The sequence below is a fragment of the Botryllus schlosseri genome, chromosome 11 (genome assembly GCF_051294905.1).
Source record: "Botryllus schlosseri isolate E-star chromosome 11, Bs_hap1, whole genome shotgun sequence".
NCBI lineage: Eukaryota > Metazoa > Chordata > Ascidiacea > Stolidobranchia > Styelidae > Botryllus > Botryllus schlosseri.
This window is the reverse complement of record NC_137246.1, coordinates 14,669,007-14,690,992: the sequence shown is the minus strand read 5'-3', so window position 1 is coordinate 14,690,992 and position 21,986 is coordinate 14,669,007. Positions and strand designations below refer to the sequence as shown.

The 21,986-nt window shown below is 40.8% G+C and overlaps 3 protein-coding genes and 1 long non-coding RNA gene across 4 annotated transcripts in view; 1 reads left to right on the top strand and 3 right to left on the bottom strand.

Moving 5' to 3' along the window:
- Positions 1 to 21,986, bottom strand: part of LOC145451148 (dynein beta chain, ciliary-like) — a 346,083-nt gene that overhangs the window by 112,909 nt on the left and 211,188 nt on the right. The gene's annotated exons all lie outside the window — the stretch shown is intronic.
- LOC145450777 (uncharacterized) overlaps positions 1,271 to 21,986 on the top strand; it is a 188,587-nt gene continuing 167,871 nt past the window's right edge. The window contains exons 1-2 of the long non-coding RNA XR_013918583.1: positions 1,271 to 2,039; positions 2,633 to 2,694. This is a non-coding gene — a long non-coding RNA (uncharacterized LOC145450777). The remainder of the gene's footprint in view (positions 2,040 to 2,632; positions 2,695 to 21,986) is intronic.
- LOC145450775 (uncharacterized) lies at positions 3,320 to 4,251 on the bottom strand. The gene has a single exon (XM_080329285.1). It carries the CDS (start codon positions 4,248 to 4,250, stop codon positions 3,627 to 3,629), a length of 624 nt encoding a protein of 207 aa, XP_080185411.1. The 5' UTR covers position 4,251; the 3' UTR covers positions 3,320 to 3,626.
- LOC145450771 (integrator complex subunit 7-like) lies at positions 11,765 to 20,937 on the bottom strand. The gene is made up of 23 exons (XM_080329278.1): positions 20,454 to 20,937; positions 20,206 to 20,335; positions 19,620 to 19,766; positions 19,376 to 19,560; positions 19,239 to 19,309; positions 18,511 to 18,639; positions 17,801 to 17,935; positions 17,631 to 17,733; positions 17,341 to 17,573; positions 17,224 to 17,282; positions 17,068 to 17,166; positions 16,895 to 17,000; positions 16,636 to 16,782; positions 16,369 to 16,572; positions 16,052 to 16,243; positions 15,895 to 15,998; positions 15,212 to 15,271; positions 15,075 to 15,153; positions 14,928 to 15,011; positions 14,544 to 14,642; positions 14,211 to 14,483; positions 13,330 to 13,423; positions 11,765 to 12,493 (listed from the first exon to the last, which is right to left on the bottom strand). The coding sequence occupies exons 1-23, from the start codon at positions 20,572 to 20,574 to the stop codon at positions 12,339 to 12,341; spliced, it is 3,009 nt and encodes a 1,002-aa protein (XP_080185404.1). The 5' UTR covers positions 20,575 to 20,937; the 3' UTR covers positions 11,765 to 12,338.

Genomic DNA, 21,986 nt, shown 5'->3' with positions numbered 1-21,986 from the left:
ACTAGAACTACACATTTTTTTTCAAATTATATTAGAATTAGAGCTCCACAGATTTACTGAATTCGTAAAAACTTGGAAATAAAATGAAATTTCGTTGATCTTGTTCCTTAGTACTTCTGTAGTGTCGACTAAAAAAGGTCATCACCTCGCATTTTGCCGCTCCCTTGCAGCCTGCCTCCCGCGGCGTAAAGCCGTAAGCGCCAAGTGGCTGCTACGCCACTGTGCAGAGGGTCTTCCTTTTTTGTTTTCCTTCCATCTTCAAGGTTATTGACTTCACGGCACTGTCATTAGGTTTTCGAATTATGTGTGCAAGAAATTTAGCTTGTTGGTGATCAATGAATGATGAGAGTTCTGCAGAGCAACAGATTTTATGAAGATTCTGTTTACTAATTTTGAAGGCGTGGTCGGTTCCTTTTTGACTGTAGCCTCCATGTACCATTTTTTGCTAAAATTGTCTGTAGCAGACATCCAGGTCATTTCTTTGATTTTGATTACGCTGCAGCCACCATATGTGAGTCGACTACTCACAAAGGCATTCAAAAATTTTATTCTTGTACCAAACCAAATTATGAAGTTTCGAAGCCAGGTAGCCTATTTATAAGCTTGGAAAGCTGGACGAGCCGACCTGATCCTATTGTTGATTTCGGATATCCCCACATTCGTTTCATTATAGTGAACGATACGCCCATAAGGTATTTGAAAGTTTTCACGTCTTCAATATGATAGGGTTACCATACGCTCCCTTTTAAGAGGATTTGTCCTCTTTTTTTCACTAAATTGAAAGTGTCCCTGAATGACGCCTAAATGCCCTCTCTTATATGAAAATTCGTTAAAAAATACTCGACCCCTATACAGCGAACAAAACGGGACTTAGTCAAAGTGATGACCTTTTTTGAGGCAACACCACAAATTATCGCAAAAAGCTTCTCAAAATCACCAGTTTTTTTCTGTTGCTGGAGTTTTCAGAATTTTTCAAAAGTGTCCTCTTTTTCGGATCTCAAAATATGGTAACCCTACAATATGATAATTACGCAGAGAGAGCAGATTGAAGTCGGGTAAGCCAACTCTGCATTGTACCTCTATAGGCCGTCTCGCTCTTTCTAACGGATTCTACGCGAAATCATATAGTGTACTGAGAATTAAAACCTCAATTTAGGAGAACTTTCCCGATCGTCATTACTGCTATGACGTCATAATGGTGGCACTGGAAAATTATGAAAATGCGAATCACCAGATAGGCCGGCTCGATAACCGCCAAGCTATATATGAGAAGCGATCGAAGGACTGAAATCGTATAGTAAATTTACGCTGAAAAGTGTATACGTATGCGTATGTACTGTACGTATTGCACGTAGGCCGTATACCAATTATTGTTAAGTTAAGTGTATTGCATTAATTTTACCTTTTCACAAACACCATAAGATTATTTTGCAATGATAAGATAGTAAGGTGTCGAAACGACTTGGACATGTCTTAAAATCAGACTTTCAATGTCCTGACCTAGCCTAGACGATGCAAAAAACAGGCGTACACTGTGCACTGAATGAAAAGTATAGAAGATAAAATAAAAAGGTCAAGAGATAAAAGTGGGGTAATAACGTGTTGGAAGGCGAGGTCGTTATATCAGATTGTGGTTCGGTATAATATCGACCGCTGACAAAGTGTGGCCATGATGTAACAAAACTTTTTCGCAGGACTATATATATAGCCTTAGTGAGATTTAGGTCGACAGCCACATTAGTCAACCCGCCCAGCGATACAATAACTAAGCTCCGCTGCAAATGATTGCGGTCTCAGAAAGATAACTTCTATTGATTGTGACGTCATAATCTGATCTATCCGCCGCGGCAATGTTATCGTTATTTGTGTGGATTACAACTAGGTGTAGAAGTTTGGTTAAGTAGTTTATGGTTTGTTTGGCATCGTAAAAGTGAAAATTGACATTATGACATCACGTCCGATTCAAATATATATATATACGGAAAAACACAAATGACGATAAAGCAAGAGTGAGTTCGCAATCGGATAACGAGGCTCAGGTAAGGACAATAAGTTTATATCAAACCTAGAGAACTTACAGAGGTTATATTTCGACCTTAACCTTCGGACGATATTTATGTATACTTACCGTATTATACCATAATTGTCATAATAATAAGTAGAGCCCGACCGATATTGGATTTTTGTGCCGATACCGATATAACCGATATCTAACACCTTCACCGATAACACCGATATATTCAGCCGATATCCAAATAAGGTAGAATCTACCTCAAAAGGCGCATTTTCAAAACTGCAGAGCATTTATAACAACAGCTTTAAAGCTATTGTCACATTGGAACATGAAATAAACTAGAATGGCTGCATCTAGACACTTTGAAAGTGTAAGCTATATGAAATACAGCAAGATTCTCAATCTAACGGTCAAGGATTGTAGGTTTCTGACTTCGTACCACCATGCTGTGACGTCACGAAAATTGCCGACATATTTTCAAATCCGATGACCGATACCGATAATTCTTTCAAAGTGTGATATCGACTCGATATTATCGGCAAACCGATAATCGGTCGGGCTCTAATAATAAGCATCTGATTGGATAACTATAAGCGTGTTGTTGAAAATTTTTTGAAGCAATAAAGAATGTGACAATGTGCGATGACGAAGCAAGAGCGAGTCCGGATAACGATGCTCAGGTAAAGACAATATGATTCTACTCCCTCGGAGTACTCTAGGCAAATCTTTTACTGTCCTCGAAATCTCTATTTCTACTCGTATACTTGAGGGTAAATTTGCGACGTTACTCCTACTTGAGTAGCCTACCGACGATGGCTACGTTGACCACCTGTGTATATATATTATATATCATCATCATCATCATTGGTTTATTAGTAATTTTATCAGTTCAATACACCACAAAAAATGCGATACAATGAAAAGACAGGAAGATGTCGAAGCGACTATAGGAGTGGTCTATGGAATCAGACACCCACCTTGGCCTAGGCGATGTAAAGAGGAGGCATGCACACTGAATGAAAGTGAAGAAGATAGTACAGAAAAAGAAAGCGACAAGAATAGGGCGGCATGCCATGGGAAGCGAGATCGATAGGCCAGTCGTGGTCCGGTAATCTTGAGGATGGACTGTATTTATTTAGTAGTAATTGCTTGTATTTCGACTATATATGTTTTAGGCTATAACTTGGCAGGTATAGGCATATTTATTGCAACTTTCACGCTCTTACGTCTAGCGAGAATTAAAATCCAAGTGTGATCAATAGGCCACGAGAACTTTGTTATATACACCTCACGCTGTTGCTGGTCTAGCTACTCGATCTTTGAAATGACATTGTTGACGAGGAGTGTTTTATACGAAGCCACTTATTATTGCCATACTAGTCTCGCGGCGCCCGCGTGAGACTATAACGAAAGAATAGCGTCATCGATAGCCTTATCATGTCATGCAGATTGTCACCGATTACACGACTCCAAAATCCCTACAAACAGCGAATATCAATAGACTTTTTTTTACCAAATAACAAATCCCGATTTGTATTTCATCAAAGTCAAAATAGTCAGAAAAAATTCGAAACTTTAATTTTTTTTTTCAGAAAGCGACATGATGTGTAGCTTAACGCTTGCGCCTTCTCCTTCCGGCCTTCTTCGCCTTCTTTCCTCGCTTGCGCGTGCGTCTCTTAGTCACACGTCGGGTGCGCTTCTTGGTCGCACGTCTGCGCTTGCGGCCACGGCGAGCCTTGCGGGATTTCTTAGCAGCCTTTCGCCTCCTCTTCTTGCCCTTCTTGGACTTCTTAGATTTCTTGGACTTCTTGGACTTCTTCTTGCGGCGTCTGCGTCCGGCCTTCTTGGAAGCCTTGCGGCCACGTCGCCTGCGTCGGCGCTTGTTCTTACGGCCCTTTCCGGTGAGCTTGTAGCGGTTTCGCCTGTTCCTGGCGACCAATCCCTTCTTGGTCATTCTCTTCAGGGATCGGGCTACTGCGCTTACACATGGTGTCTTTTTGACGCCGAAGTTGCTGCAGATGAAGTTGGAGATGGCTTTTGGCGAAGCACCACTTTTGTTCTTAAGAGAAACAATGGCTTTCTTCACCATCGCGTTGTAGCTAGGGTGGCGAGAGCTCGGGCCTCCGGTCGAGGGCTCCGGCACGGCAACACTCTCTTCCGAGGTGGCGGGGGTCATGTCTGCTTCGGATTCCTTAGCATATGCCATAACTATGTTTAGATTACCGCATATTGTCATGATTGTGGATTTATTGCTATCTTTCGGACGTAACCGAAACTGGTATATTAATGAATTTTGCCTATGACGTCATAATCGAAATATATGAAGAGGATATAACTATTTCCCGCTTTTCTCGCGACGGAACTAGCCGAAATTCATATTCAATGTAGATCTACTTTCTCATTTTTTCCTTCTTTCGCGGAGTAGTTTGGCTAATTAGGTCAGGATATTGATAATATCATTCCATTTACTAAATCTCCAGGTTATATGAGAGGAAACAGTCGTTGTGAACACATGGGTTTTGGCGTACCACCATTCAGTGGCCAAGCAGGGTTCTGGCATTAAAAACGAAATTCGATCAGTTGCTATCGATAAAGAACGGCTAGCCTGCCCTATATATTCTTTCCATTGTCGTATTTATGAAATACGTGAGGCATAGTGACGAAACCGTATATTTACGATACAAGTACAGGGAGGTATACTATCTGTTCAATACATGGTTTTGTGTTTCGTACTGTAGATTTCGTGTCTTCGGCATATGAAAATATGAATGCCTATGTACGATCTTTTTTTCATTCCAAGGCACAAAGCTACTGCGTGACATCGAAGTAGATAAGGCATGACATCTGATAATTAGGGCGATTTTTTTACCTAAAAACGGAAGATTTTGACCAAAAAAATTTAAATGTCGATTTTTTTTTACCTAAAAAATGAATTTTGACCAAAATTTGACCTCACGTATGCAAATTAGGTGTTTTCGCATACTTAAAATTGTACTACTTATCTTCATTTCTGATTGGAACTGTCTGTCCTTACGAAGTAGTTTGGCCTGATAAAACGTTTTTGGCTCAAAAACTGATAAATTTTTACATGAAAAAACTAGTATTTTAACGAAATCTTGCCCTATGAAGAATTCCAGTATTTACATCACGTATTACGTATCACGTATTATAAATTTTGTTGTAGTACAACAACGAAAGATACTTTCTTACATTCTCGGGTAGAAAGTGTCTGTCCTTACAAGTAGCTTGCCAAGAATGGAGAAAGAACGTTCAACAGCAGCATTTGTTGGCTGACAACACTGAAGTTGTGCGTGCGTACACTGCTGGTGACACGCCGTGTTGCTTCATTCTGACAATATTGTCTACATCACAATTTTTCAGCTTGCGCTTCTTGATATAAGAACCGTGCAATGTCCAGACAGTCTTGCTTCAGTTAGGATATTGCGGTACGTTGACCATAAAACCATGTCCACCTATTTGTTTCATTTGACCGTTTATGATTCACAATGAACAGATGATGGGACGTTTACAACGGTAGGCCTATAGTAGGCTACAAGCTGTAAACTGACAAATGATAAGCTCGCCGACAGTGCAAAATCTACGATACAAACGAAATGCTGAGGTCAAAAAAATTTTGACTTTGTAAACAATTTTGACAAATTTTGACCTAACGCTACAATTTTGACAAAATTTTGACAAATGTTGACATGTCAAAAAAAATCGCCCTGCTGATAATATAGCGATGGGTAAAATCGAACCACGGCTTGTGATCTTATTTATCGAAATTTACAGCGGGACAGAAATATATCGAAACTAAATTAAAATCTGTCTTCATACTGAAAATCATTGGACACCGTCTGCCACATATTGCTTCCAACAGCGTAAATATAACCTATTCGAAGGCGTAAAGGTAGATGAGGGCTGAAAAGATGACTAGTTGAAATGTCAAGAATACTTTCCTCTTCCAAGGCATCGGTTAATTGTGATGCTATGCACCTCACATAGGGTTATCATATTCTGGGAATCTGAAAAGAGGACACTTTTCAAAATTTTCAGACTTACAATGCTGGAGTAAAATCATGAAAAAATGGTAAATTGTTCCCGACTTTGTGGTCGGTTGGGTGATTCCATGCACAATCGCTTTCAATTTAATGGTAACTCTGAGCGAAAGATCGCCTCGATATAATAAGTATATATAGTCAGTGACCACTGACCAGTTGTAAGGGGACCGTCAATCGAAACCACTTTGCCAGCAATGCTGTTATTGTCGTGATTCGATTTCAAATCGGTCCCTAGCCGTGAATCACTTTCCACTTGGAAAATATAGCATGGGCTCGAAACATAGAAGAAATTGGCTCTTTAATGTTACGTGACAGTAACAATTCAGACTTTAGAGATTCTGACAGTAATTTATTGATATTTTTTGTCAATTGGAAAACACACTGGCGGCGGCAAGCAACTGGTCGTTTCGGCATCCTCCTATCTGTTCATTTGCATCCTATTTGTGTCTTATATAATGTATATTGCAGTGTTCTGTGAGTGTTTTGGGTAGGGGAGTTGTGGTACCGATGGATTACTGGGACCGAAAATACTTTGAAAATTCTCTATGATAATTCCATCATTACACTCCATGAACTTGTCCACAATTGCTTGCTGGCAAAATCTTTCCTCACATACAAAAAAATTCGACGTGCGCGAGCTATGGGGTCTCTCACAGATGTTTTTTGTGTTGGGGGGGGGGGGTGTAAAGTAAATTTATATCGACATACATATTTTTCTTTGTAACCTTCAACACGAACAAACCAGCAATCATTTTTATTGTGAAGTGCAGGGCTTGTATCAGGCTATATAATGGCACCTATTATTTTTTCAGTACTTTCCTTGAGTGGAATTTTTTTCGATTCATGTATAAAATTCGCAGGGTGGGGTCCGCCGATGATACAATAGCCAAATCAAGCAAAATAATCAAGCATACTAATCGTAAAACAAATGAAACATGCCTACGTACAGAAAATCTTTATGTAATAATTGCATATGATGTTTTATCGCTATAACGAGGTGTTTGGAAGTCGCACTGTCGATTTTCGGGCAATATGTATGTACCCTCAAATTTATGAGTCCGAGCCTAAATCGAAACGTGATTTTATGACAACATTTGAGTTAATATTTATTCTATTTCTTGACGGTTGCGATGAAACATTCTTCTTTGGCTTGCTGTAGCTTAGATTATAATACTGAGCAAGAAAAGTTGTCACATCTGAGGTATTTAGGGTATATGTGTCATAGGTCCTCGGGTCGTGTCCCACTGGACCCACTGGGTGGGGACCGATGACACGTTCGAGCAACAAATTTTGAACGTCCATAAATATTTTTTGAAAAGACGGGTATTCATGTATATTTGCTTGTTTGTTTTGGGGTATTCATGGTGTTTTTCGACTACTATGGTCATTTACACCAGGCCGATATTCTTCTTATTTTTCCGTAACTGCCGAATTATAGCGCGGCCCACCTCTAGGCTTTTGTAAGACACCGCTGACGCGGATGAGGTGGCGAGGAGGAGCCTAGGTATACCTCCAACACTTAGGTATCGGAATTCGGAAGTCGACCTCGGTCGGACTCGAAACCGCACCCATTAGTGTTGCAGCCGCGGATTATACCACTGCGCTATCTCGCCACTATACCTATTCATGTATATGTGCGCGATAGGTAGAGCTTGTATCAAAGTGCTGAGCAAGCAAAAGACCTGCTGTTTTCGGCTGAACATTTTGGGGCCAGCGATCATTTTCCAATTTTTGATCCATCGGTACCACATCTCCCCTAGGTGGAAAATATAATCTGATGATTAATGGTATTGATTAGTTACAGCAATCTGTAAGTATAAGTAAGCGGCGATTGTTTGGTGATATTGGTGAGCCGAGCCGTCAGTTTTATTACGTGACATAGTGTCGTATATACTCATATGCCTTCCGATACTTCGATATCAAATAGTCAGTTATGGCATGAAGCCGAAGGTAAACCGCTTGACGCAGTCCTGTATTTGTATTGTTGACGTGCGCAGGTGCCCGTGAGACTTAGGCTACATACTAATCCACAGCAGAGATCTCTCCTGTCAGACATGCATCCCCTGAAGTCGTGAAACAGAACAATTCATGAAGGTACTGCCCTACAGCATTGTGGTCGGGCTATAGGCTACATAGCCTACTCGTGATAACACAATCAGATCCAAATAATTTTTGCGTCATTTCAATGGTAAACAGAAGTGGGGAGAATATGCTTCCCAATATCAATGAATATTTTGCTGAAATGGTAAGCCACCATGACCCACCGTAAAGAAACACCGATTATTTAATCGAAAATGTGTTACTGGACAAGAAATTGATTAATTAGTACATATACCAGGTATGTCAATCTTGTAGAGGCGTAGTTCCAAACCTTTTTATGTTCGCTGTCCAATTTCCGAATTGAAAATGTTCCACCTCTAAATTTGATAAGCTGACTGCTAAAAGGTGAACAACGTTGCCCAGACATTCTTACGGACCTACTTGGGAAGCTGATTACTTGAAAAGGGTCGGCATCCATCCAGTGGTGCTGCAGCATATGTTCCCTCTAAGCCGCGCGCGTGCGCGGCCCATCACTGCTGGCAAAGTCGTTGCGCACAGAAAAACATGTGCCGCGCACAAGACAGCCGAAGTGATGACTTTTTTAAAGTTTTTTAGTCGTTACGCACTGTTCTCCAAGGGACCGCACAGTGAGCTGGTGCGTACGCGCAGACTCGTGAAAAAAGGAGGGAACATTGCAAAAATATAAATAATTACAATGCGCCGCGTCTGAGAAGTTCTATATTGCTTGAGAAAGGAGACGAAAGGTCAAAAATAAAAGGCAGAAAACAGAGAACAAATATATTCGGCAAATAAAGGATTAATAGCCGCCTCAAAATTGAACTTTACGAGCTTTCGCCGAAGCAAAATTAGTTTGTTTGTTTTTATTCGCACAACACGCTTATCGCCTATAAGGTCATTTGCGCCCAGTACATCAATTTCAGTAATGTCAACTGTCTTTTTACGGTCTTTTCGTCGTAGGCTATTACGGACGACTTCCATGCACGCGCTCTTCCACAATCAGTCTCTCTCGATTTTCATGCGCCCGCAACTTAGTCTTTTGATGCCATCCATCTTTCAGGAGTTCGGCTCTCTCTTTCTCTGGGCTTTTCAAGGCGCTGTATTTACAGCGGGATCGGCGATGAGAAGCCCAGATAAACCTCCGACACATAGAAACATGACAGAGCCGAGACTCGAACCAGTAACCATTGGTGTCGTGACTGCAGCAGTGTTTAATAAAAATAAAAGATTAATAGCCGCCTCAAAATTGAACTTGACGAGCTTTCGCCGAAGCAAAATTAGTGATAATATCTTCAAAATCTAGTTTTTGAGCGTAGTCTCTTTCTATAGTAAGAATCGATATATCTGATAGCCGATCATCATTAATGGTAGAACGTAAATACGACTTTGTCATTTTGAGCTTTGAGAAACTCCTCTCACAGGTCGTAATTGAAGCACCAATGGTGAGACATGGAGTTCAGACACAAGCATAAATATAAATACGGTGTCGAATCAAGTAGATGCGACTTCTCTAACAACTGTAAAACATCAAACTCTGTCACGCAAAACATAACCTATTGTCGAAAACAACCACCGTCTCCAGTTTGGACCTAACAAATTAGCTCGTGATTATAGCCATCTCTTCGAGCTGTTGACACTGTGCAATGTGCATTGTGCAATGTGCATGTGCTGTGCAGCCTCATTTCGCCGGTCTGTGAACAATACGAGTCTTCATAAATGACTTTTTTTCTCAAATCGTACTGGCTACTTGTTAAAATTGTTAGGTTACCTAATTTAAGCCTGCACACCAAATTTGGTTCAATTTCAACCAGTAGCCGCATTGCTACAGGAGAAGAAAGTTTCTATTTATTATATAAAAATAAATACCAAAAAATTTGAAAATTTTTTGTTCACCCCATGAAAGTGTTAGGTTGTCTACAGAAACGATGTTCACCAAATTTGGTTCAATTCCAACCAGTGGATACGGAGTTATTGCCGTCGAAAAATTTGGATCATGAATAAAATAATATTTACGGTGACCAATTCTTTAATTATTTATTATAGTTGTGCCCAACGCATGGGACATAATAGCATGTGACACTTCAGCATGCGACAATCGGGCATGAGACACATGAGCATGTGGGTAAAATTTTGGGTTAGGGCCGGGTATGAATTAGATCAGGGGTCACCAACACGCGGCCTGCGAGGTCATACTTTGCGGCCCGCGGCCTGAATTAAGATTTCGTAAGAACGCATATCAAAGCATTTCGAATGATGAAATCGAAGGCATTAAAAGTATTGTTGTTGGTGATTGCCCAACATCACCATTCCTCACTAGCTGATACGGCTTCGGCGAAGATAATAGCATTCCACGATGGGAGAATTAGTTGATACAAATGGGCATTGGGCAATGGGCATATTGCCTTGACGCTCAATGGCCCAGACACTGCCAAGACCGAGATGCTTGGAAAACGACTTGGGATGCCCGCAATATCCAGCTTTACGAGGAGATAGTTTTCCAGCAAGTACCGAGTCTAGCTAACCCCAATATCGATTCTTTAGTCGCTTAGAAACGTTGTCAGGTATTGTGCGCAGCACTGGCAGCAGCTTAGTTCAAAATACAATGAAGGTGATGATCATGATATTATTTTGTTGCATTTGTATTTCGTAAGTGTAATATTACTTCTTTTGGGGCACTATGCCCGTCGCCAATGTTAGAGAGCACAGCGTTGTACTGACGTAAAGTTTTAAAATCGTGATTGCTAAACCGTGTGGCCTATTTCCAACCCCGTTGAATTCATGCTGCCTGCGGCCTCTATGACATTTAAAAAGTGGCCCGCGACCCGTTTAGAGTTGGCGACCCCTGGATTAGATTGAGGATTGGTTTAGGACAGTGGTTCTCAACATTTTAGACACGGCCCCCTTTATGGTAGTGAACAATTTCGCGCCCCCCTTATCGTCATATCACAAAATCCAACCGGGGTACTAGCAACCTCGACAGATTGTTTGATGGTATGGAAGGTTATGACTGTTGATGAGAGAATTCAAAAATATGAAATTCGGTCTATATATAGAGAATCACTCGTGAATTGGAGGTATATCGCGCACGGCGCGAAAAAAAATGTCAATTGATCGCTTCTTCGCGCCCCCGTCAGATGCTTTCACGCCCTCCCAGGTTGAGAACCACTGGTTTAGGATATATATATATATGGGTTGATTGCGGGGTTGGGGAAAGTTTTGAGGCTGTTTGTGAAACCACATGTCAAAGTGAGGCATGCTGATCTGTTGCTTTTCATTGGGTCTCACCATCATATGTCGGGCAACCTATTTTGCCACCCCTGGCGCAGAGCCAGAAGCGAAGCGACAAATGGCTGCTACGCCAATGCATCTATCTGTGGCCCACTGCAAACGTCACGGCCCATAGGCTTAAATGCTCTGACGTGGATTTATGAATACTGATATTATTCGGCGACCTTCACTATAGAAGCATTTTCCCTCTGATCCTGCATCGCGCTGTATATGACGCTACAGATGTACTACAATGTACAGTTGCACATAATAGGGAGTTGAAAAAGCTCCAGACTTTCGGTTACATAGTAATAGTACTCGGTGCGATCACGATCAAGCTAAAACAATAAAACCACAACAAATGTTCGTGCGGCGGGCCGGTGGCACACATTTTATTCATTTGCAGAATGCGACATAACTACGGAGTTCACCTCAGATTAGGCTGTCTTTCATGCTTAACATCAAATGCACAGCACGGCAAGCGACATCAGCAGCAACACATCCTCAAACACCATATGGCTTGATGTGGCCCCTGATCTCAATTTTTTGACTGCTTCATAATTTTCGAAAATTCGCGCATTCATCGTCACCAGGCGTACTGCAAGTGAATATTAAAGTGGGACTTGAGAAAATGAAGTTTTCTTTTTCTCCAACAAGCTTTCATAACAGTCATGTGTACACTGCAGGACCTTCCGTTGAGTGTGACAACTGAACAGTCAGCATGCAGATCTGTACGTCAGAGCGAAGGATCGATACAATCCCGATTTCGTTGTGATGCAAATCAGCCAAAGTACCGAGAGCTGTGGCAACTTTTCATTTGTGCCAGCATTATCCCGGTCATAGTCAGCCAAGAAATCACGCGCTTCGCGGAGGAGCGCACCAAAAGCACTCTCCAACTATTCAGCCAGATTCACCAGCAATCAGCGCGTCTTCTGTCTCTACCTCGCGGAAGCCTGGTGGCTGTGGAGCATGGCAGTTTTGATACGTAGAGAATCATCAGAGCAGCGCACCGTGAGGGTTTCGGTTGGACCAGACTTCCACCTAGCTCCCTTTTCATCGATCAGACTGCACTCAACAACCAGGTTATGTGTTCCTGTCCGTCGCAGAGATAAAATAAAACACTGTCACCGACGATCAGTTGCTGATATACTATATAGGGTTCTAAAGAAGATTGTATAAGCTAGGGTAGGGCGTGTAACCCGGGTCAAATTAAATAACGTGGTGAAACTGAGGGTCGCACATAGGTTACCTAGTAGTTCTAAGGCCCATAGCAACAGTGATGGCAAGATTTATCAATCAAATTAAATATCGTAATACACAGAATACTGAATAAAATTAGTCAAAAATTATTCATACGCAAAGTCAGCATATGTATATTTTAGAGATTTTACTGTTTTTGTCCTTTCTCTCGTTTTATTTGAGGTCCGACATATCGGCCAATAAGGTAAATTAGACACTCATTTTGCGGACCACACAGCATTCAAAATTGACACTACTTCGTGCGTGGCCACATAATTTTCCACTGCATGTTACAAATTGCACAGTGGACGCTCATTTTATTTCAAGTCACCAGTTGACAGTTACAGCTTGAAAGAGTAGCAGTAGGGGGGCTCAAGGACAAGTATATTACATAGAACTCAATCTACGATTTTTGTAAAAAAATCAATTACGATATGGTGTCCCAGTTATTATTTTCTTAAAATTACAGTTGATAGTGGTACTGGAACTAATCCAAGTAAAATCGAAATTGCTCATAGTTGCAAAAACAACTAATAACAAGGGCTTCTGCAAATCATGGCAACAATTCATTCGTTTAGTGTCTTGCAAGTTTTCTGGTAAATCGGTCATACTGCCAAAAATCTGAGGCGCTGGTTGGGAGATGTGTGTAACTTTATGATGAAAGTATATGAGGTAATGGTTTACACTCACCAGTAACTGGAATCGATAGTAGGAACTGAACTTGGAAGTAATTGTTGTGTGGCTTCACAGTCTGCTCAAGTCGGTTTTTCGTATGCTCAGTTGCCTTCACATAAAAATATTCATTTCAAATTTACTTACCTGCAAAAGCATATTAATATACAATTTTCACTACGGTAACAGCGTTGACAATTAATGTAACCTACCTCAAGTATGATTCAAGTCTGGATTTTAGACTAAGGTCGAGTCTTATGGCATTGGAATTGCATTTGTTTTGAAGCCAAGGATACCACAACAGGGCTGTGGAGTCGGAGTTTCATTTAATTTTCTCTTAATGGAGTTGGAGTCACAGAAACATTGTGACACACTTTGGAGGGCGGGGACAATTACAAGCTGGAGTCGGGATTTGTTAACATACTCAGATTCTGACTCTTTTGAAATCGAATCAAATGTTCGCAGACGTCGCTAAAAAGTGCCGTTGAAGAAGTTATCAAGATTTCATGCAGACGGACTTCCACAAACTCAGTTTCGTTCTGTCAGCACATTTTTGTAATTAACAAAATAGGTTACTGCATTACTGCATATGGTCATAACAGACGTATAAATTATCAGACGTATGAATTATGAGTAGCTATGAAAAAAATATTATGTGTCGGAGTTGGAGTCAGAATGTTTGAAGTTTCGCAGTAGGTATATCGAAGATGTCTGGAGTCGGAATTGGGGTCAGTGGTAAAGTGAACCGACTCCTTAGTACTGATACCCAATATAGCCATGTTACAGCTCTTGATTGAATTTGACTCACCATCACCATACAGTGTTATTGTAATCAATAACACATTTCAACGCCGGACCAACTTTTGACATTACCATAACGACACCGACTTGCAACCTACCTTTGAAGCACCGTGCCCTTGCCACTTTCCTGATGCGTGTGACGAGCTGACCGCGACATGGATTTCGTTGACGCATCTGAATGCTTTCGACCCCGTCTCTCCTTTTGCAGAACCAAAATTTTGCATGGTCCCTGCGCTGAAATGTTCGTGCTCCAGAAAACCGACCCCTGATCCATCCTGGCGGATCACGCCTTCGATTTTCAAGGTCAGGTGATCGTTGACGTCAACAGTGACAGGCTCGTTTGGCGCGCGCTGGCTCGGAGACATCGCGAGCTGTTGCGACAAACTGAATGGTAAACGGAAGAACCCGGAATCGAAGATGCACAATCTTGCCTTGATAGTCGTTGTCTGCAAGCTTTGGTAGAAGTATCTCGGGATAGAAATGGGAACAGCCAGTAACAGAGACGTGCATTTCACTAGGCAATCTGTATGCTGCACAGTGAAATTTAGAGGGATTACTGGATAGAACCCGTAAGCTAAGCTCAGACATGCAGCAACTGGAGATGTAATCACAAAAAACAATTTTGGACTCTCATGAATGATTATTTTAAAACACTGGCCGAAGATAGATTTATCCTGTAATTTTATATACTAGCTTCTATCCTACAGCTTCCTAAGCTATAGCTTGAACATGAATACTGAGTAATCTCAAAGTATTGTATGCGTGAAATGATGTCACACACTGAAATTAGTATGTTAAAGGACAATATATCTTACATTATCATTCAAAGTTGCTGAAGTTGAGTTGATTGCAATTTTTTCCAGTTCTGTGACGATGTCTTTAACGGCCTTTGAAAAGCCCTGAAAAAAAATCATGATTCACATGAAGATATAAAATCATATTGGCAAACGCCAGTAAATAACCTTATTGGAAAGAGATTCGTCTTGAGAGAAAATATCCCAATTCAACGAACTCGACCTCTGTAACGCACTTGGTTCTTGCCTTAAAATAACATGATTACAGGACAGAGCTTCTGATGAGTCGTAGGAAGACATCTCACCACTTCATGTTGACAATCAGGTCAATAGCGTGCGCCATTACTGCAGAGGAGTGTTGCAACCTGAATCGGAATTAATCTTTTTACATTGCCATTTAAATGCATCACGTGGTAGGACTAATCTATTTACCGGAGAATGTCACCAAGAAATGTGTAAATATATAGCATGAATGGATTGGACAATTTGAATAACTTAATCAAATTTAACTTGAATCATATCTTTATATGCCTTGGTTTTTAAATACCAATTCAGCATACATCACAAACGCCAGATGTCAGGTTGGAGTTTATCACGGTATTGAGTTAAACAACATGATCAGAGCTTCACTTTCATTTCAATCAATGTGTCATACTTCCTAATGATTTCAAGAAACTAGTACGATAATCAATTCGAACATAAGTCTGGTTGTTAGGTACTTGGATGTAGTGTGGACACTATAGTAGGCCTACTGAATAAAAAAAACATACTGTAGTTCAAAGCCTGAGCCATTTCGTCCAGACATTATATCCAAATATGGCGAGTCAAAAATTAGTCACTATTATAGCCACTATTCAGCATGACAAATATAAAACACAGCCACGGGCCAAAGAACAAACCCAATCACAAATGTCCTGTCATGTCCTGTAGTCCATGCAGACAGACAATGCAAAAGCCTACTAAAGTACAGCAAAAAAGGCACACATACATGTCAAGGTTTCTCAAAGTGGACGGATCAGCATCAAATGAGCTAAGATGAAGTTTTCCGTATTTGTCGGCAATAGACAGGAACAGACCAGCGCATTCTTTCAACTAAAAAAAAGCTTTACAATTACAAATCAACGAGGGAAACCATCAAATCTAACCTGACTTCGGATGAGACTATTCTGGGAGCCGTTACTCCCTTGGCTCCGCTGGGCTTTGTCTATCGTCGCAGGTGGGCAGACTTGCATTTGCCTGCAGATCATGATAAGTTGGGAGTGAGCGGAAAGCACAACCGAGCGGAGTTTTGTGAATTTTAGTTGAAACGTGAGCTGGTGCTCCGGGCTTACAGCAGCCTACAAACGAAAAATCGACATAAAGAACAGTATAAAATCTATATCACAGAATCTCGAACTGCTCAAGATAACACCAACCCCTGAAAAAATTGTAAATAAATTCAATTCATCCGTTGTCTACTTACATTTAATGAGGTTAAGCCTTCTTGATAAAGTTGTGAAGCGCGCAAAAGAGCTTTATGATCAACTGGAGAGTTCACACAACCCGCCAGCAAATGTGACTCGGCATGTTCGAATTCGTGCAGCGCCCGAAGCCAATAATAATATCTTTCGGACACAACATCATGCGTCAGTAAACGGTATATTTCGCTTGCGACTGCATGTTCACCCTGCCACAAAAACGGGGAAAATCAAGGCTAATTTAAATGCTGCACAGTGCACACATGTCTCACAATTCGTGAAGCTTGACGGGCAACTCTGTACCAAGTCCACTTGTTAGCGATTGATTCTTCGTTGGTCAGTAGCTTCGTGATTTTCTCTCCCACCCTTTCTTTGCGATTGGGAACATTGGAAATGAATAGGAGAGTGCATAGATGGGTCTGAACAAGAAATCGAACTTGAGTGCATATCAGAATTTCAGAGGAATGACAGCATCAAAATTTCAGATTTAGCCAAACGGTAGCCCAGTAAATAACAGTAACGCCTACTTACAATGACCCTCTGAAACATTGGTCGGTCTCTATGCTCGAAATTCACCACAGTCTCAGATAGAAGATGCAAAAGTACTGACGAGAAACGTGACAGAAGATCTTCTTTCCTACAAAACAATCAGACCGAAAGAAAAGTCGAAGGATACCGTGAATGAGAAATCACAAAGCAGCTACCTTTTTATGGCTACAGAAACCAAGATTTCCAACAGCATTGACGTCACTTCGCAGTCCGATTCACACTCCGCGACAAGGTCAAGCACCACCTTGTACAATCTGCAAACAAACACCATATAAGACAACAACAATTCATCATTCACGATATCTACTCACGAGTGGACAATATCCGGAGATGCCGACCTGCACAGCCGATGTAACGCCGGAAGTAGTATCTGCAAATTTTATCAGTAGTTACATCTCAACAATTCTTGACGTCAGCGATTTTCATACTTTCAAAGTAGCCTTGTCTTTATATGAATAATCGCATGCCGGTGCCAAAATCATCAACAAAGACTCCATGCACTCTGCGCACTCATTCAGAACAGCCGCACTTGACACCGAAGCAGTTTGGTTGCTTGTGATTGCGCCAGTCGAAACCAGTATGAACAGCTTCGTGGATAACGCCACTTGTCGCAAATCTCTATCGCAGTAACATTTGCGACATAACTCTGTAATATTATCGCCTGCAAACAGCACGGCGTAAATACCCGTACAATCAAAAATATCCAAGTACTACTCACTATCGTCGAGTAAATGTATAATTGACTTTCCGCCCATCAGGGTGCAAAGAACATCTAGAATCGTGCCCTGCAAGGATGACCTCAGAGACGGAATCGCGTAAGCCTACAGAGTGAGGTGAGATAATTTGTCACATTGTAGATTTCACTAAGACTTTCAACAAACTACTGACTTTACAGAGTTCGGAGGCATCGGCGGCTGTCCAAAGATGGGGGGCTATCCCCGCAAGCATGTTCAGATTTTGTAGGGTTACGATCTTTATTGCCTCCCTCGGATCGCAGCGGAGGTGTTGTAGCAGCAAGCCTATCTACATAAATATAAAAGCATACTGATGAGATACATACGGTAGCTTGAGTTATACTTTCATCGTTTTCCATGGGGCTGGGTGCCGAAACCTGAGCATTAATCGGTATTTGTGCTCCAATAAAAAGTGAGAATATATTCTAAGGAACATGATCACCGTCATATGGACTGGTAAGGAGGGAGAGGGTCGTTGACTCAGTTGGTCAATCCATCGCCATTGGATCGAGAGGATGCGGTTAGAGTCTTGGCTATAGTAGGCCTATGTTTCAACTGCATGGCTCAAATAAGATCAGCGCGGATATTCGGATGTGGCGGAACAGGTTCTCGTGCACTGATCCAAAGTGACTGTGAAGTCACAGAACTTTACATACCAACACAAAAGAGTGAGAGTTGACAGACAACATAAATATATATATGCCACTGCATATAAAGCAAATGTTAATGGGAACTGCTTTTAAGTCATCCCTGCTAATTTCAAGAAGTCATGTGTAGCATAATATTCTTTGCGTGATTATGCAACAAAGCATAATGCTTCACAAGGAGTCAAACCCTCAATATCGCCCCAGCCCCTATATTTACCTGAGATGGAATATCGACCAAAGACCTTACAGACAAGTTTGTGAGCGTATTCAATGTTGCCACTACAAATTCTTCTGCTGGGTATACCGGCAAAAGTTCTTTCAGCACGTCTCTCGACTTTGAGGAGACCTGTTGAATCAACATGTCACGGTTACCGGCAAAAGCTTAAGCAACGAGTTATCTGAAATTTTTCTAACCACCATAAGTAGTTTACTAGTAGGCTATATGTCGCCTGCTCACATGTCCACGAACCATGGGAAATTTAATCGCACTTAAAAATCAAGACTTCCTTCATAAAATTGGTGTTTATAATCAGATGGTTCATGTTTTTCACATTACTATTTCATGTATTGCAGGCCTAAATTTTTAGTTTAGTTTTTAGATTCAATTCAATTATGATTTCTTCATAAAAGTAAGAAGCACACCTAAACTAAATTAGTATGGCACTTAACTATGTGATTTACGTAGTGTTGAAATTTGACTACTTCAAATTCAAGTCCATTGCAAGATTGCTGATACAGATATAACATCGAAATAGTCGATCCGTGTAGTATAATTCCATGCCGGTCTATTCAGACTGATTCCACCGTTCGATAGACTAGGTCAGTTAGATAAACAAGCAACAATTTACATCTGATATTTTACCTCAGATACACTATTTACTATTGTGGTTAAGCTAAAACGTTAAAATATCTGATGTAAGTTGGAAGTAAGAAGTTGCTACTTACATTGACATCATGATACATATTTTGCAAGACAGGAATGATTTTTAATTTTACTCGTAGAGGAGTGGACAGACCTGAGAAGTGAAAATGACAGTAGACTTCAAATTATATTCTTTCTTTTCTATCTTTGCAGTACCAACCTTGCAGCATTGCAGCAATCTTATTGCAGATGCTTTTAGCAAAATCTTCAGAATAAGAAGAAAATTGAATTGTCGCATACACAGCCGCTTCCTGCTCCACAAGATCATGCGAGTCCAAACCTTGGCGGATGCTATGATGAACACCTTTTTCATCACTTATAATACACGCGATGCTACCAAACATTCTAAAACAATGGAATCACAATTCGATCTAAGTTTCTGCGGAACACAATGTTTGTTTCACCTCAAAGTAATGGCTCTTGCGTAGGGATCATTGGAATGTATAACAACAGATATTCTCTTTCTGAATTCTGCAACGTTCACGATTTTGTCCAGGTGATGACAGCTTTGCTGAGCCACTCGCAAGATACAAAGTCGAAGAAAATTGTTCCTAAAACAGATATCAATGTAAATGTAGGAGTGACTTGTGACAAGTGCCATCTATCAGTCAATTATCAAATTATCGGACAATTTTTGGTTCCTAGTGATAAAACAAAGGGACTTTAGAAAAATGATATAAATTAGGCTACCATATGCCTATACAACGGTTATGACAAGATAGAATATAAGACAAGAGCGGTACAGAACAGAGATTAAGCCTAATGTAGTGGATTGATTGTAAATAATCAATACAGTCATGCGAGAGTTTACTAAATACATTATCTTATCTTCGTTGAAGTTTCATGAGAATGTCCCTTGACAAACGATTCTGGACCAATATAACACTACTGCTAACAGTGCTAAGATGTGAATGCAAGCTAAGCGCGCAGTAGTCAATGGAAGAGTTACTGCATGATGATTCTAGGCTACACTCCAAAATACACCATTACCCGTCTCTGAAAACATCAGCCAATTTCAAAAATGCAGAGTTGATCAAGATTGGAAACGGAAACCGCTCAAACAGACCCGGAAATCTCACGATAGCTTCGCATTGCTGACCAACTTTCTGCGCTCGTAAGCCTGTAAATAGTCGGGTTTATGAAAACATAATTGATTTATCATTCATGTTGTGCAGACTATGACGATAAGTGTAATATGGTGTTACATCATAACCATAGATCTGGGGATTCACAATTACCTTTGTCCAATTCAAGTAATGCTGTATTTGCGTCTTGCTGTTGATCATCCATGGAAGTGGAGATTAACTTTGCATCAAAATTAATTAGGATCTGTAATAGATTCTGGAGGTAGTTTTTCATGACAAAGCCTATAGTTATAGCACAGTATGGTCAAGACTTCCGCGATGTGCTGACAGTAAAAAGAAATTGCCTCTGTCTTAGAGAATATAGATACCCGGATGCGGCCGCATTGACACACCGACTGCGCCTTTACCCCCTGCATGCCTCTTTATTGCCCAATTCTGTATAGGCAATTTCTTACTGAGTCTGCAACTGTGCAATTTAAGCTACATGCGTCCTTTTAACACATTCCTGCATTTTATTAGTATATTTGTAGATAGGAGTTCGGTTGGTTCGACTCTTCTTCTCACTCCATTGCCATAGTGGTATTTTGAATCGATAAAACTATAATAAAATGGACGAATATTCGCTGGCTCTGGTGCATGCAGCAGCGTGAAGCAGCAGCGCACACGGCAAACACCAAAACCGAGTGAATCAGTGCGTGACCAGGATAGAGTATTTTTTTCTTCGCTGGCTCGCTGACTTCTCTCTCTCTCCGTATTCTGACCTCTTCCGCCAACTTACGGTATAACATTAGGAGCTTATTTTTTTAGTTGTGCAATATGATCAAACTTCCAAAAAGGTTTGGGCAAATAGGCACAAATTGAATTCAATTATTATACACAACCATATAAATGGAGAAAAAGCCGTGAGAAGTTGGAAATCAGATCCATCCAAACATTCGTGAGCGTCACGCATGAATGTTCAGTCGTTCATTGCCTGATGCTGTTTACTATTTTTTGCGTTTCTACTTGGCGAAGGGCAAATGGTTGTCTTATGGCAACCGATGATGGATCGGTGGGAGGGTAGGCTGACGATTTAACATTTCACGATTGTTCTTCCGAACCGAATTTTTATCTGCCTTAAAAATTAGGAACTGATGTGTTAATTTCGCTACCGGTTGTCGTAGATAGTAGGTGTATGTCATGTCTGATTTCAAAGACTATACGGTACCGGTACGTCGGTACCCGGGTACCGTACTCCCAATTCCCAAAGTCTGAGTTTCGACACCTTCTTATCTGATAATTGTATCGGAATTTTTTGCAAGGATAAAATCATTAACCATAAAAGAGTGTTATTGGCAGGGCTCTGTGACTATTATATTATAAGGTACTCACAATACCATGATACCAAGTCCCACTAGTAATAGGCGCTACTCATACTCGAAACAGACTATGTCATTTTAGCTATAACTGTTCGTTTTTGTATAGATAGAGTAATGTTCCCCAACCTTTTCATGACTACGTCCGAATTTCCTATTAGAAAATATTACCTGGCCCATGTCTAAATTTTTTTGCATTATATACCTTATTATTACTAAGGGAATAAGGTCAGCACCATCCCCCAGACCTACGTGGGAAACAAAAAATGTGGGGACCTTTGGAACCCCCCCTCCTCGGATGACAACCACTGATGTATTCCAGAAAAGCTCT